Source organism: Phascolarctos cinereus, unplaced genomic scaffold, assembly GCF_003287225.1.
Source record: "Phascolarctos cinereus isolate Bilbo 61053 unplaced genomic scaffold, phaCin_HiC Scaffold_4;HRSCAF=312, whole genome shotgun sequence".
Lineage (NCBI taxonomy): Eukaryota > Metazoa > Chordata > Mammalia > Diprotodontia > Phascolarctidae > Phascolarctos > Phascolarctos cinereus.
This window is the reverse complement of record NW_027555847.1, coordinates 666142587-666157677: the sequence shown is the minus strand read 5'-3', so window position 1 is coordinate 666157677 and position 15091 is coordinate 666142587. Positions and strand designations below refer to the sequence as shown.

Below are 15091 nucleotides of genomic sequence, written 5' to 3'. Positions count from 1 at the left end.
CTTTTCACATATGACACTGAGCCCAGCACCTGGAACAACAATGTCTTGGCTAGAGCACAGGCTTTTTGGTGAGAAAGAACAGTTAGGATACTATTATTCATTAAATGGTAGCTGATGCTGGTGACTTTCTAGGTAGCTTTTTGAAAGCATTAATTCTCTTCCCTTAATTAATTAATTAATTCCTTATCAAGAGAGAAATAGGGATAGGTAAACACATTAAGAGAGGGAATCGATTTTTTGTCATAATTGTCATTCTCGGTATAGGTCACCTAACAAACACTAGATAGTTCCTATGTGGTTGTGACTAGAACTATGACGTAGTTATAATAAAATACCAATAAAAGCTCACATTCAAGGTTGAAGATAATTCCGCCCTCGTATCAACCTTTTGACATACGTAGTACTATTACCACCCTCACTACACAGAAGAGAAAACAGCCTTAGAAAGAGGCAGTCAGTTGTCCACGGTCACACAGCAAATTCAGGGCCAGGATTTGAACCCCTGAATCCTCACTCTAAAACTCTCCTTCTACTACGCCATGCTGACTTTCTAAGTGATGGAAGCAATATATCTTAAATATTTTATTTCCTGGCCATGGATCTCTGTAGTAAAACATCCTGCTAATTACCTGCATCCTCCTATACCAAGTTCTTCCCTGGAAAAAAAAATAACATTCACTAGAAATAAAGGGCATATATTTTAAATTAGATGCCAATAAAGATTACCTGTAAACTGCTGAATCCATTCCAGAAATCAAACCTCAGATACAGCCATTTATATCATAAGGGCCTGAGCCCTGTATAAGTTGGAAGCCTCTCAAAGAAAAGATGTTGAGTCATTGCTTCTTCCTACCTGGGCACTGGCTGTGACATCCTCTCGTTCTTGACTTGTCATGACATCCAGCACATCTATCTGTTTTTTCTCACATGGATCTTGAAGTCCTGGCCCATCTGAAAAGGAAATAGTTGGGAGACAGAATGAACTGCGGCAAACATCAGTAACAAGTATAGCTCTCAACACCACTCCCATACAAATGGTTAGTCTGTAAAGGTTCTTTCAGCCAAGGGTGGAAAGAAGAGATCAAGAAAGACTGACACTGACTTTCCCTAAGGTCACCGGGATTGTTTGGTGTTAATTCTAGGGTGCTTGCTTTCATTGCTTACACTGTGGGAAATTATGTTGTTGCTGTTGTTTTAAAATATAGGTATTGGTCTACTGTATTAAAGTTTCTACCTAACCCATTCACAGTTGCTACTGAAAAGACAATGCTTCACTAGGTTCTGACATGTACAACTTATTACTGAAAAGGAGGACAGACAAAAAGTAATTGCTAGAAGCTCTCAGAAATGGTATGGGCTTGCTTATTGACTGAATGACTGAGGTACAAATGACTATTTATTTGGATGTTGAATGGTCCCAACCTGTAAGACTTTTTGTGTTTTTAAAGTACGAAGGATTTATAGAATGACATGGACAAAAATTACACAGGATGAAGTGCAGAGGGGTATTGGCTATCTATGATTATGGAAATGATACCCAAAACGATGATATTAATAATCCACCAAAATATTACAGAATTTCAAAGTCATCTTTCTGATAAACTCAACTATCTTGGTCATAAGTAAAGTAAATAAACAAACAAAAGGACCGAGAAGCTGATTTGAGGAGCCAAAATATTTGCAGAATATGCAGAAGCTATTAAACAAAGCTAACACATAGTACTCTTATAACATCCCTTCAATTCTTTACTCAAGATACCAAATAAGATTAAACTCTCTTATTTTAATACAATTCTAACAAGCTTGGTTGCCTGGGTTCCTAGCCAACAGCTACCAAGAATAAGGAATTAGAAGGGTGATTGTGCACGTGTGTGTGTGTGTGTGTGTGTGTGTGTGTGTGTGTGTGTGTGTTCCCAAGTTTGAGTTTTACATAGGGCTAGGAGAGTATTGTCGGCCCCAGGGCCCACTGACAGTAGCAACTCTTGACAAATGATGATAACCTGATAGTGAGAAAGTAAACTGAAAACAATTTTTTTTTAAAAAGCAGACATTAAAAACTCAAAAAGTCCTACAGGCTAGGACCATTTAGCACAGAGGTAGTAAATAGCTCTATATACCTTAATCAATAAGTAATTAAGTGCCTGATATGTGCCAGTCACTAGGGATACAAAAATAAAGATGAAGAGAATAAAGGAAAGGGAATAAGCATTTACATAGTGGTTACTATGTGTTAAGCACTTCACAAATATTGTCTCATTTGATGAAACAATCTCTTTTGGTGTTAAGTGAAGCTAGGAATTCTAGACTTGGAAGTAAGAAGAGAGTATGTTCCAGAGATGTGGCAAAGGCAAGCAAACAGGAAATGAAACGTCACATTTCATCTGTCCTTCAATAAGATAGACACTTTGGCCAGATTATGGAGTTTGTGAAGAAGATTATATGTAATAAGCCTGGAAAGGGTAATTTGGTATGAGGTGGTGAAGGGAGCTTACAGGGAAGGTGAGTGGCATCATCAGACTTAGGCTTTAGGAAAAATCACTTTGGCAGCTATGTGAGACAGAATCTGTAGAAGGGAGATGCTTAAGGAGACCACTGAGGAGACTACTGCAATAGTCCAAGTGAAAGGTGATGATGGGGCCTTAACTGGGATGGAGACTGATGTGTAGAGAAAAGAGGATGCAAGAGAGAGGTGTTGTAAAGGTAGAATAAAGAAGAACTGGCAAGAGGTCTCCATGACGTAGCCCTGCATATTGAATTCGTAGTATCAACTAACTCTTCAAAGAAAAATGTAAAGGTATGTAGAGCTGAAAGAACATAAAAAATCTAACCTCCTCACTTTACAGAAGTTGAGAGTCACAGAGAGAAGTACTTTGCCCAAATTTATACACATTATGGTAAGTGGCACAGTTGAGATTCAAACTCAGATCCTCTGACTCCAAATCCAGGCTCTTCCCACTATACCCACTGCCTCTCTGTTCAGTATGGTTTATTTAAGGAGTAGAGGGAAATAATGACCACACTTCAGAAAAAATTACTACACACCCTTATAAACAATTTTTTTAAAAATAGAAAATGACTTTATGTGGAATGGTTTGTTCCCCCAAAATATCTGAAAAGTGAGACCCTGCTATACTTCTCTATGACCCCTCAATGCCTGGCAGATGTTCCACATCTATATTACGGGGTGACTGACTGACTACGAGGCTTGAGCCCAGCTGCAGACTGACCTGTTAGGAGCGTTCCCGTGGCTACGCATTCCAGCACTCGCCTCATGGCATCTCCTGGACGCAGAGGCCCTGATGCACTGCTCAAAGCCTTTTCCACTAGAAGCTCCATGGCCTATATGGAGGGAGGAAGGGAAAGAAGGAGCAGTGGAGAATATAAAAATGATGACCATGGCTGAAGGGTGGGAGACACACAAACACACAAACCCTTTCATTAATTAGAGGTATTTTGTCACAGCCTTGGACCCTGGACTTCTCTGCTTCGTTTCACTTTGAATACTTCCCAGACAGCATGACTTGCACAAAAAAAAAAGTAATTATCAGTAAACCCAGGAATTTAACAACACTATTTACAAAGTCTAAGAGGGTTCTTTGCAGGTCCTACTGACAGTACATAATGGCCATGGGATTTCAGACCTGTGTCTTTGTAGAGAGCTACCAACGAAATTCTCAGTGACCACTTTCCTTTAAGCAGTGGCCAGAAGCAGTCAGAACTACGGCTGCATGTGTCATATAGTAAATAGCCATATCTTGTGGCCATGAGATTATTCAGAGACAGCCCTGGCTTCTGAGGAAATCCTCATGAATAAGAGATGCAGTTGTGACTAAGGGACAAAAGCACTGGATCCAAAACTGGAAAATGAGGCTGTATCACAGCTGTGATTTCAGGCATTTTCCTTCTCTGAGCTTCAGTTTCCTCACTCACAAAATGGGTATGATGACACTGGTGCTCCCAACCTCACAGGGTTGTTGTGAAAATCTACTGACACTGTCCAACATATGCAAAGAGCTTTGTAAATTGTAAAGAGAGGAGAGCTACTAGACCTCTGATTTCCCTGGAGGAAGGAAACGGTCTCTTCCTGGAGAAGAAATGTCTTTTACCAATGCAGGTCAACACCTCTGCCACTTAGAAATTTAGAGTTTCCTCCTAAGAGGTACTAAGAAGGTGAGTGACTTACACAGTCAGTATGCGTAAGAGGCTGGACTTAAAATCCAGGTCTTTCTGTCCTCAGAGACAGCAACTTTCAATCTGTTACGCCATGCTGCCTCTTGGGTAAAACATATAAATCAAAGGTTCTTAACTTTCTGTGTGCCCTTTGGGCACTCTGGTGAAGCCAATGGACTCCTTTTCAGAATAACATTTTTAAATATACACAATATATATGATTACAAAGGAAATTAACTATATTGAAATATAATTATCAAAAAATAAAAGTTCCAAGTTCAAGAAGCACCTTGCCTCCCCTCCCCATCATGGACCCCCAAGTTAAGCACTCCTGATGGAAAAAAATAAATTATTATATCATTAACAGTTTAAACAAACTATTTTTTAAGCAAATCAAAAGGAAATTACTTATTTTCCTACTGAATTCAAAATACCTTAACTCCAAGAAAAATTAAAAATCACTAATTGGGGCTATCTTTTGTTATTACACTATAAAACCAACACAGAAGTCCATGAAATATTAAAACAAAATATAAGAAGGCCATAAAACATAAAAACTATTAAAAATTGATCACATCCTAGATAGCAACAGAGAGGTACAGAAATACTGAGGCAGACACAGGCACATTTAAAAAAACACCCTAGAGATAAACAGAGAGAACAATAAAAAACTACAAAGAAAATGACAAAGACACAGTAAGATCTACTTAAAGTAAAAAGTAAGAAACAGAGAGACAATAATATAACTGAATCTACATACAGAAGATCCCTCAACAGTGCTTTGCTAATTGTCCCTGAAGACCTGAGTGCTGGCTATTACTGAAATGGGTAAAACCGAGGGAGGAAGGGTGGAGCCCAAGAACATGGAGAAAGACTAAGAAGACCTCACTCTATCCTTCTCGAGTTCATAATATGAGAGCCTCTCATATTATGACTACTACAAGTAGTAGTACATATTTATAGAGTGCATTATAATTCACAAAACACTTTCTAACAACCCTTTCCTAGGAGGCAAGTAGTATAAGAATTATTAACCTCATTTTACAGATGATGAAACTGGGGTTCAGAGAATCTAAGTGATTTGCCTATAGTCACATCACTTAGAAATTCCTTAGCCTAGTGTTCTTTCTACCGTGGCTCTGCTTCTACCTCATTCTTTGCTCTCATTTTTTCTTCTTGTTCACACTTGGATTTATGAGAATCTCTTTTTCTATCAGCAGGGTTGGGACATCTGAAAAAAACTGAAGGGCACAAGGGGTGGTACGTGCCATGCCTCTCTGGCCTGACTCCTACTGGCCTATCTTAGGTACCTAACACTAAAGTTTTTCACCAAACTTTTGTAAATGTATGTATTTGTTTAGTTAGAAGTTTGGATGCAAAATTAGACAGTTCAAAGATGGCTACTGTAGAGTTCTCCCAAGGGAATACTGAAAACTTCCTAATATAATTGAATTCTTCTACATGTTGGATATTTTTCTTCTTACCTAAACAGGGATGCTAGAAGAAGAAAAATTTTCTTCCAATAGAAATCAAGACTTTTGTGCTGATATTAGAAAGTCCTGGTCACCAGAATAAATTATTTTCAGAATGACAATGGATTTCAAAATGAAGTTCAGCATCTTAATTTCCTTACCCAGTCTGGTAGGGCCCCCCATGTTGGCACACGCTGACACAGATCTCGAAGAACTCTGATAACAATCACACATGACTGCAGACCATTAGCTCTGGCCTGTGGGGAAAGAAACAACAGTGTTCATAGAAAACGTGCCCACAAAGGAAAAATTACTCTAAATGATCTTAAAGAAACTTCCCATTTGTTAAATATTAACATGAATGAAAAAAGAGCCTCTGATAAGCAGCCCTGAACATCTGTTAGAGCAGAGAAAGGACTGATTGCCCAAAACTTCTGGACAAGACCTGATGTACTGAACTCTCATCAAGAAAACTTCCTTTACCAGGGCAAATCAGCACCTGCTTTGCAACTTACAGTTTTAGAGAGTTTCTTGGGTCAGAGACAGGTCATTAAAGTGACTGTCAAAGGACACAATCATTATCATCATCACTCATATTTATGTAGCACTTTAAACTTTGCAAAATACTTCATAGGTATTATCTCATTTTATTCTCAGAACAACCCTGTGAGTTGCTATTATTATCCTCATTTTACAAATAAGGAGATTGAGGCTGAGAGGCTAAGTGTCTTGTCCAGAGTCACAGAGGTAGTGTCAGAGGGAGGATTCACACTTCCTGACTCCAAGGCCAACACTCTAGCCCCTAAACTAAGCTGTTTTAGAGGTGGAACTTGAAGCCTGCCCTGCCCCCAACCCCTATGGTCTTCCTGACTTCAAGACTAGCTTTCAATTCACTCTCATACTGCATAATACCTGGCACAAAGCTTAATGAATGTTTGTTGATTGACTGATGAAATAAATTATAGTTGGTCTTTCCGTTGTACAAAGCACTTACACAAATACCACACAACCCTCACCACAACCTGTTTTGTAGATGAGGAAACCAAGGCTATGCGACAATAAGTGATTTGTTTAATAATTCATTGCCTGTCAGATCTCAAAGGGACTTTAAAAGTTCTAATCCAACCACCTCACTTTATAGGTAAAAAAACTGAGCCCTACAGAGGTTAAGTGACTTGCTCTAGGTCACAAGGCTAGTAAAAAGAGAGACCAGGGCTCAAACCCAGCTTTCCGGATTCCTTGTCAGGTATTCTTACCATAATACCACATTGCATTCCTAAAAAGGAGATCTCTGATGGTGCTTTTATAGAAATGACTCATTTTTCAATGCGCAAGACCATACAATAAATCTAAATTAATGCATAGTGTTAAAAATGGGTATTTCTGAAGTTCCTAATAATCATGCTGCTATAGAATTTCAGAGATGAAAGGAACACTAGCATTCCTAGTGGACCACCTAGCTGCCAACAACAATGATGACAAAGAATTCAGTGACGAAAGGGATATTGGAAGTCTTTGAGTCCAAACCCTTCCTTTTACAAATGAAGAAACTGAGACTCAGAGAAGGTAAGTGATTTGTTGAAGGTCAAACAGGTCCAAACAAGCCTAATCCACAACTGAGCTGGAATAACCTCTATAACAGCCCTTACAAAGAGTTCCAGTGACAGGGAATTCATGACTCCCAATGGGAGTTCATTGTACTTTTAGAGAAAATATCTAGCTAGCTTTGTTATGGTGACATTAACACAATGAACCAAAATGTGCTTTCATGTAATTTCATCTCAATAATCCTTATTTTGCAGGCCCAGGCAAACAAGTCTAATCACTCTTCCAAATAATAACTCCAGTATTTGATGAAATATAATACTCAGGAAGGGGTCTTTCCTAGCCAACTATATAGCAGGACTATCACCTCTCTCCCTTTTCTCTCTTCCTTCAAGCAGAAATAACAATTTGCAAATTAGCCTATGCAATGTTCCCAACTACTTGGAAAGCACCTTACCTGGAACCATTTGGCGTGGCGAAGGGCAGCCAATGACTCTAGGCATTTTTGCTGACTCAGGACATCTACAGGATCAGGCTGAGACTCTTCTGTTTTTTCACAAAAGAAAAAAAAGTTTTTAGCAGAGATATTTTTTTTTTAGAAGAAAGGATTTCCATCTCTACTACAAACTTACTCTGCACTAATTCCTTAGTCTAGGCCTCAAGTTACTGATCCACAAAGTGGCATTAAAGTCTTATGAGGAGGATTCAATGTGGTGTGGAGGCAACCCTGTGTTCTTGAAGGCTATGTCAGTGACACGCAGACTGACAGCATGCCAGAAAGGCTCCAAATACAGTCTCAGCAAAGGACTTTATCTGCTTTGCCAGTACCTGCCTAGTAAAATACAAAGAAGCTCATCACTAGTAGGCTAGCCATTGAAGATGAATTCTTTGGCCGTGGCAACACATGAAACAAAAACATCAGACCTCATTCCTGTGACGGCCCACCTTCCATTTCTGGTTCCGGTAAATAACTAGAGTGACCCAGTGACCAAAGCCCTGTAAACTATACAGAAGCCTCACACCTATACATTATGAATACTTTCTTTGAGAAGAGAGCTGAAAGGATTATAGACATGGCAAGCATTAACTACAGCAATAAATTCAACTGATTACATTTTAACAGATAGGAAATGACTGGTCACTGACATGGGAGTCATTTCAGGGTCAGACATTTGTGTACAGCCAGATCCAAAACTTAAGATCATTGATCTAGAGGTAGAAGGAACCTCAGAGGCTATCTAACCCAATGCACTTATTTTACAGACAATAACCTGGTGAAGAATGGAAAAGATCTGAAACAAACAAAAACGGCCCTGCCCTCAAGAAGCTTCTTACATTGTATTGGGGGGATGAAAGGTACAGAATATAAATAAACAAATACAAAGAAATTTGAGGAGGGAGAGAGCCTTAACAACCAAGGAGATCAAGAAGAGTCTCCTACAGGAGTTGACACCTTAACTAAGACTTAAAGGAAGCTCAGAAGTCTGATACATAGAAAAGAGGAGAAAGAACATTCTTGGCAAGGGAACAGCAGCAACGGTAAAACTCCATAACCTAGAGAAGGTTGGCGGATCTCAGCCTGAGCTACAAAAAAACAAAAAAAAATTTTTTTTGAGGAAATACAGTTTCACTACACTTAGCTACTTATAGTATAGAATCTTATTAGCTTAACAGAATAGAAAAGAATCATTTGTAATGTACATCTACATCTGCAAATGCTGCCACAAGTGGTTTTCCTGTTTGTTGGTTTTTACTGTTCTGTGGTTAAATAATTTCTTAAACTACATGGTTAATCAGTTTTGCTACCTTCTTTTTAGAGAGGTTAGGAGCAGAACAGATAAAGCAAGTATAAACTTCATCCAAATACATCCAAACCTAGTACATCCAAATATTCTAAATCTGTGGTTCTAACATTTCTTCCAATCCAAATACCTGTCTTGTCTAGCCAGCTCACAAGAACTGTTTGCTGCATGAAATACTGTTTTTTACAGTTGGCTTCACAGGAAATAATACCCAATAATACCAAAATAATGCCAAATCAACAGTCCATCAATAAAAACTGACATTTATGAAATTGCTTAAAGGTCACAAAGTACTTTACAATAATCATCTCATTTGAGCATAACAGGAGCCCTGTGAGGTAAATATTGCAGTTGTTATTAGGGATAGGCCCTGGTAAAGGGGCCAGACCTGTGATTTCACTGAAATAGGAAACTCAACCAATGCCAGTTGGCATCATTTATGTGGCTTAGTCTTAGAGAGTTGTCTAGCGGTGGTGTCTCACTCAAATAGAAATAGATCCCTGCAGCAGCATATTGACTTAGAAAACGACAAACAAACATTATGTTTTATTATATTTTTACTTATTTTCTTAGACATTTCTCAATTACATTTTAATCTAGTTTTGGCTGCACTTGGGAGTTTTGTGGAACTCGAGTTTGACACATTTGAAGAATAATGCCAGGGTCATAGAGCCAATATATGACAAAGGCAAGATTTGAACCCAAGTCTTCAAAGTTTCAAGGCCAGCTCTCTCCCTATTACTGCATGCTGCTTCTCTATTCTGACATAGGCATTCTTACTCTTATTTTATAATGACAGCCTCAGAGAAATGAAATGACCTGTCCACGGTCACAAAGATATTAAGCTTTAGAGGAAGGATTCAAACCCAGGTCTTCATGATTACTAGAAGGACTTTTCACCATTAAGGTACTGACTGGGTAATTTCTCTAACAGGACTTCAATTGAGAGTTTAAAAAATGTATTGATGTCTTTTTTTTTTTACATCACATTCATTTCCAAATGTGTCTACTTTTATCCCATTCTTAGACAGGCATCCCTTATAACAAAAAATAAAAAAGGGAGGGAGACGGGAAGGCAATTCAGCAAAACTAACAGGCATTTCAACCAAGTCTGGCAGTAGACATAATATTCCACATCCATCGGCCAACACTACTACAAACAAGGAAGCTGCTTTTCTCATCTCAACTTGGGGGTCAGACTCAGTCATTATAATTACACAGTGTTACTTTTCTCTCCTTTTCTCTTTTCATTTACATAGATGTACTCGTGTATATTTTTTCTTGGTTTTTGATTACTTCATTTTACATCAGTTCACTTAAGTCTTCTCATGTTTCTTCTTTATTCTTCATGTTCATTACTTTTATGGAGTGGTAAGAGTCCAGTAAATTCATGTCTAATCACTCCCCAAGGGACAGGCATCTACTTTGCTTCCAGTTCTTTACCACTACAAAAAGTGCTGCTCCAAATATTTTCATGGCACTTGAATTTTGCTGAAAGAAATTCTAACATCTATAGAACTGATTAGGATTAGGAAAGAATGGATAAGAATTTTGCTGCTAAAAACTTCACCTACTAAAACAAAGAAAAATTTTAAACCAGGCATCAGAGTTGTTACCCTGTTTTGGGTTCAGAGTGAAAATGGTGAAGCAGCGAGTAATTTAAGAACGTAAATAAATATTAACGTAATTCTTGGTATTCTAAATATGAGACCTTTGTCCAAGTAACATACTATTAGAACTAAACCATATTACTATTAACATTCTTATGAAAACAGAAACCAGAAACCAAAAGAAAGTGCAGCTAAATAGGAAAAACCAATGATAACATTGGCAGAATTGGTTTCATTGTGAACCCAAAGGCAATAATAAAAATCATGTCATGAAATGCCTCTTGGTCATCTTGTCTTGAAGTACTCATGATAAGCATAAGTAAGAAGATGCCATAGGGAAGCCTTCCTCTCCCCCACCCACTCTTCAGTTCTCAGTGGGTGCCAGAAAACACAGAAATGATAAATGTTATGGGGAGCCCTTCCCACAAATCTTCTTGGCAATGCTTCCTTTTCCCTTTTCCCCTCCTAGGTAGGAGGACAGAGGAATCCTGATCCTTCAATCTTACCACTATGAGAGGGAACCCACAATTCCTGCTAACCTACAACTTTCGTGTCTACTCCTCCCCCTCCACTCTTCCCACTGGGCATGGGTCACGTACCTCCTGATCTCTACCCATTCACATCTGACACTGAAGGATGGGCAATGCTGCTCATAGTGCTTGGATAAGCAAGGAGCCACCAACTACAATCCTTCCAGTAAGATGGAGGACTATAAGGCTTTACATTTGCCTTTCTACTACATCCTCCAGCTACTGGGCCTTACCATCTGCCCTAACACTATTCACTCCAGACTTCTTACACTTGTCTCTAATCCTCTGAACCCTCCTACATGTGCTGTCTCTTCCAATTAAAAAATAACTTGAGAGCAGGGACAAACTCACTTTTTTATTTCTATCCCCACATTGTATCTTGACACATTGTAAGCACATAATAAAGTATGTTTTCCTTCACTCATTTAAGATCACCATAAAGAAAATAGTAATTTAACTGCTAGCATCTATCTTAGAGGATAAAAAGGCAGATAAATTCTGCAAAGAATTGGACAAGCCTCTCAAAACTAAGTCAAAGTACACTTTGATATTTAGTATATCCAATATAACCCCTCTTAGATCACTGCCTTGTCATGCCAGAGGGGCTTGCATAGCTCAATGAAACTGTGAGCTATGCTGTGCAGTTACCCAAGATGGACAGATCATAGTGGAGAGCTCTGACAAAAGGTGATCTGCTGGACAAGGAAATGGCAAAACACTCCAGTATCTTTATCAAGAAAACCCCACAGACAGAATTAAAATGATAGAAGATCAGAAGATAAGCCCATCAGGTTGGAAGTGTCCAACACACTACTGGGAAAACATGGAGGACAATCACAAGTAGCTCCAGAAAGAATGAAGTAGCTAGGCCAAAGCCAAAAGGATGCTCAGCTGCAGATGCATCTGGTGATAAAAAAAAGGCAGATGCTATAAAGATCAATATTGCACAGGAACCTTAAATGTAAGATCTATGAACCACAGTAAGCTGGATATGGTCAAACAAGAGATAGAAAGATTAAACATCAATATCTTGGATGTCAGTGAACTTAAATGGATGAGAATGGGTAATTTTTTTTTCCAATTTTTAAACATTTTTATTTAAAGTTTTGAGTTCCAAATTCTATCCTTCCCTCCCTCTGTGTGCTTCCCCCTCCCTGAGATGGTAAGCAATCAGATATTAGTTTTATGCAATTATGTAATCCATTTCCATATTAGTCATTTTATATAAGAAGATTTGAATGAAAGAAAAAAAGAAAGAAAATGAAAATAGCGTGTTTTAGACTGAATTCAAATCATATCAGTTCTTTCTCTGGAGGCCAACAGTATGCTTCATCATTGGTCCTGTGGGATTGAACTGGATCATTGTGTTGCTGAGAATAGCAAGTCATTCTTAGTTCATCAAACAATACTGCTATCAATATGTTCAACGTTCTCCTGGTTCTGTTCATTTCACCATGCATCAGTTCATGTAAGTCTTTCCAGGTTTTTCTGAAATCATCTTGCTTGTCATTTTTTATAGCACAATAATACTCCATTAAAATTTATACCACAGCTTGTTTAGCCATTCCCCAATTGATAGGCATCCCTTTGATTTCCAATCCTTAGCCACCACAAAAAGAGCTGCTATAAATATTTTGTACAAATAGGTCCTTTTCCCTTTTTTTGGATGTCTTTGGGATATAGACCTAGAAGTGGTATTGCTGGATCAGAGGGTTAAGCACAGTTTTATAGCCCTTTAGGAATAGTTCCAAATTGCTCTCCAGAAAGGTTGGATTAGTTCATAACTCCATCAACAATGCATTAGTGTCCCAGGTTTCCCACATCCCTTCCAACATCCAACATTTGCCTTTTTTGTCATATTAGCTGAGAATGGGTAAATTTAATTCAGGTGATCACTATATCTACTACTATGGGCAAGAATCCCTTGGAAGAAATAAAATACCCCTCATAGTCAACAGAAAGGTGAGAAAAGCAGTACCAGGGTATAATCTCAAAAATAATGAACGATATCTATTCAAATCCAAGGCAAACCATTCAACATCATAATAATACAAGTCTATGGTCTAAACACTGATGCCAAAAAGGCCAAAGTCGATCAATTCTATGAAGACCTACAACATGAAAAAAAAGATGTCACATTTATCAGGCGGTTGGAATGCTAAAGTAGGAAATCAAAAGACAATTGGAATAACAGGCAATTTTGGCCTTGCAGTACAAAATTAAGCTGGACAGAGACTAATGAGTTTTGTCAAGAGAACTCACTGGTCATAGCAAACAGTCTTTCAACAACCCAAAAGGCGACTCTACATGTGGACATCACCAGATGGTCAATACTGAAATCAGATTATATACTTTGCAGCCAAAGGTGGAAAAGCTCTATACAGTCAGTTATAACAAGACCTGGAGCTGACTGTAGCTCAGACCATGAGCTTCTTACTGCAAAATTCAGACTTAAATTGAAGAAAGTAGGGAAAATCATCAGACCATATAGGTATGACCTAATTAGTATCTCTTATGAATATGAGTGATGATTAGATCTGAAAAATAGGGTGCCTGAAGAACTTTGGACAGAGGTCCACAATATTGTACAAGAGGCAATAGCAAAAAATATTCCAAAGGAAAAGAAAAGCAAGAAAGCAAAATGGCTGTCTAATTGAAGCTTTACAAATGGTTGAGGAAAGAAGGACAGAAAGATAAAGTAGAAAGTAGTAAAGATACACCCAACTAAATGCAGAATTCCAGAGGATAGCAAAGACAGGTAAGAAGATTTTCTTAAATGAACAATGCAAACAAACAGAATAAAACTATAGAATGAGAAAGAAAGATCTCTTCAAGAAAATTAGAGCTATCAAGGGAACATTTCACATAAAAACAGGCATGATAAAAGATAAAAATGGTAGGAACTTAACAGAAGTAGAAGAAATTCAGAAGGGGCAAGAATACACACAAAAAAGTTATACAATAAAGATCTTAATATCACACAGTAACCACAATGGGATGGTTACTGACATTCTCCAGACATCCTGGAGAATGAGTTGTAAGTCTTAGGAAGGATTACTAACAATAAGGCTAGTGGAGGTGATAGAATTTCAACTGAGCTATTTAAAATCCTAAAAGATGATGCTGTTAAAGTTCTGCATTCAACATGTCAGCAAATTTGGAAAACTCAAAAGTGCCCACTGGATTGGAAAAGATTAGTTTATGTCCCAATCCTAAAGAAGGGTATGCCAAAAAACATTCAAATTACCAAACAATTTTGCTCATTTCTCATTCCAGCAAGGTTATGCTTAAGATTAAGCAAGCTAGGCTTCAGCAATATGTGAGCCAAGAATTACCAGAAAAACAGGCTGGTTTTTCAAGAGGCAAAGGAACTAGAGAGCAAATTGCCAACATTCACTGGATTATGGAGAAAGCAAGGAAATTTCAGAAAAAAAAATCTACTTCCGCTTCATTGACTACTCTAAAGCTTTTGACTATTTAGATCACAATAAAATGCAGCAAGTCCTCAAAGAGATGGGAGTACCAGATTATCTTACTTGATTCCTGGGGAACCTGTATGGGGGCCAAGAAGCAACAGTTAGAACCAAACATGGAACAACTGACTGATTTAAGATTAGAAAAGGCATATAACAAGATTATATATTGTTACCTTATTTATTTAATTTATATGCAGATCACATCACGCAAAATTCTAGGTTAGACAAACCAAAAGACAGAATTAAAGTTGCTAGGAGAAATATCAACAATCTCAGGTATGCAGATGATACTACTCTGATGTCAGAAAGTGAAGATGAATTAAGAAGCATCTTGATAAGGGTGATAGAGGAGAGTGTAAAAACTGGTTTGAAGCTTAATATAAAAAAACCAACAATAACTAAGAGCTTGGCAACTAGTCCCATGACTTTCTGGAAAACAGGGAGAAGAAATGGAAGCAGTGTCAAATTTTATATTATTGAGTTTCA

The 15091-nt window shown here is 38.0% G+C and overlaps 1 protein-coding gene across 2 annotated transcripts in view; it reads right to left on the bottom strand.

The window, feature by feature from the left end:
- The window catches only part of ZFR2 (zinc finger RNA binding protein 2), a 131274-nt gene that overhangs the window by 2632 nt on the left and 113551 nt on the right, over positions 1-15091 (bottom strand). For both annotated transcript variants that reach the window (XM_020971361.2, XM_020971362.2), the window contains exons 15-18: positions 7645-7733; positions 5804-5899; positions 3228-3339; positions 854-951 (exon numbers count right to left, since the gene is read on the bottom strand). In XM_020971361.2, the coding sequence (XP_020827020.1) occupies positions 854-951; positions 3228-3339; positions 5804-5899; positions 7645-7733 (395 nt within the window). The remainder of the gene's footprint in view (positions 1-853; positions 952-3227; positions 3340-5803; positions 5900-7644; positions 7734-15091) is intronic.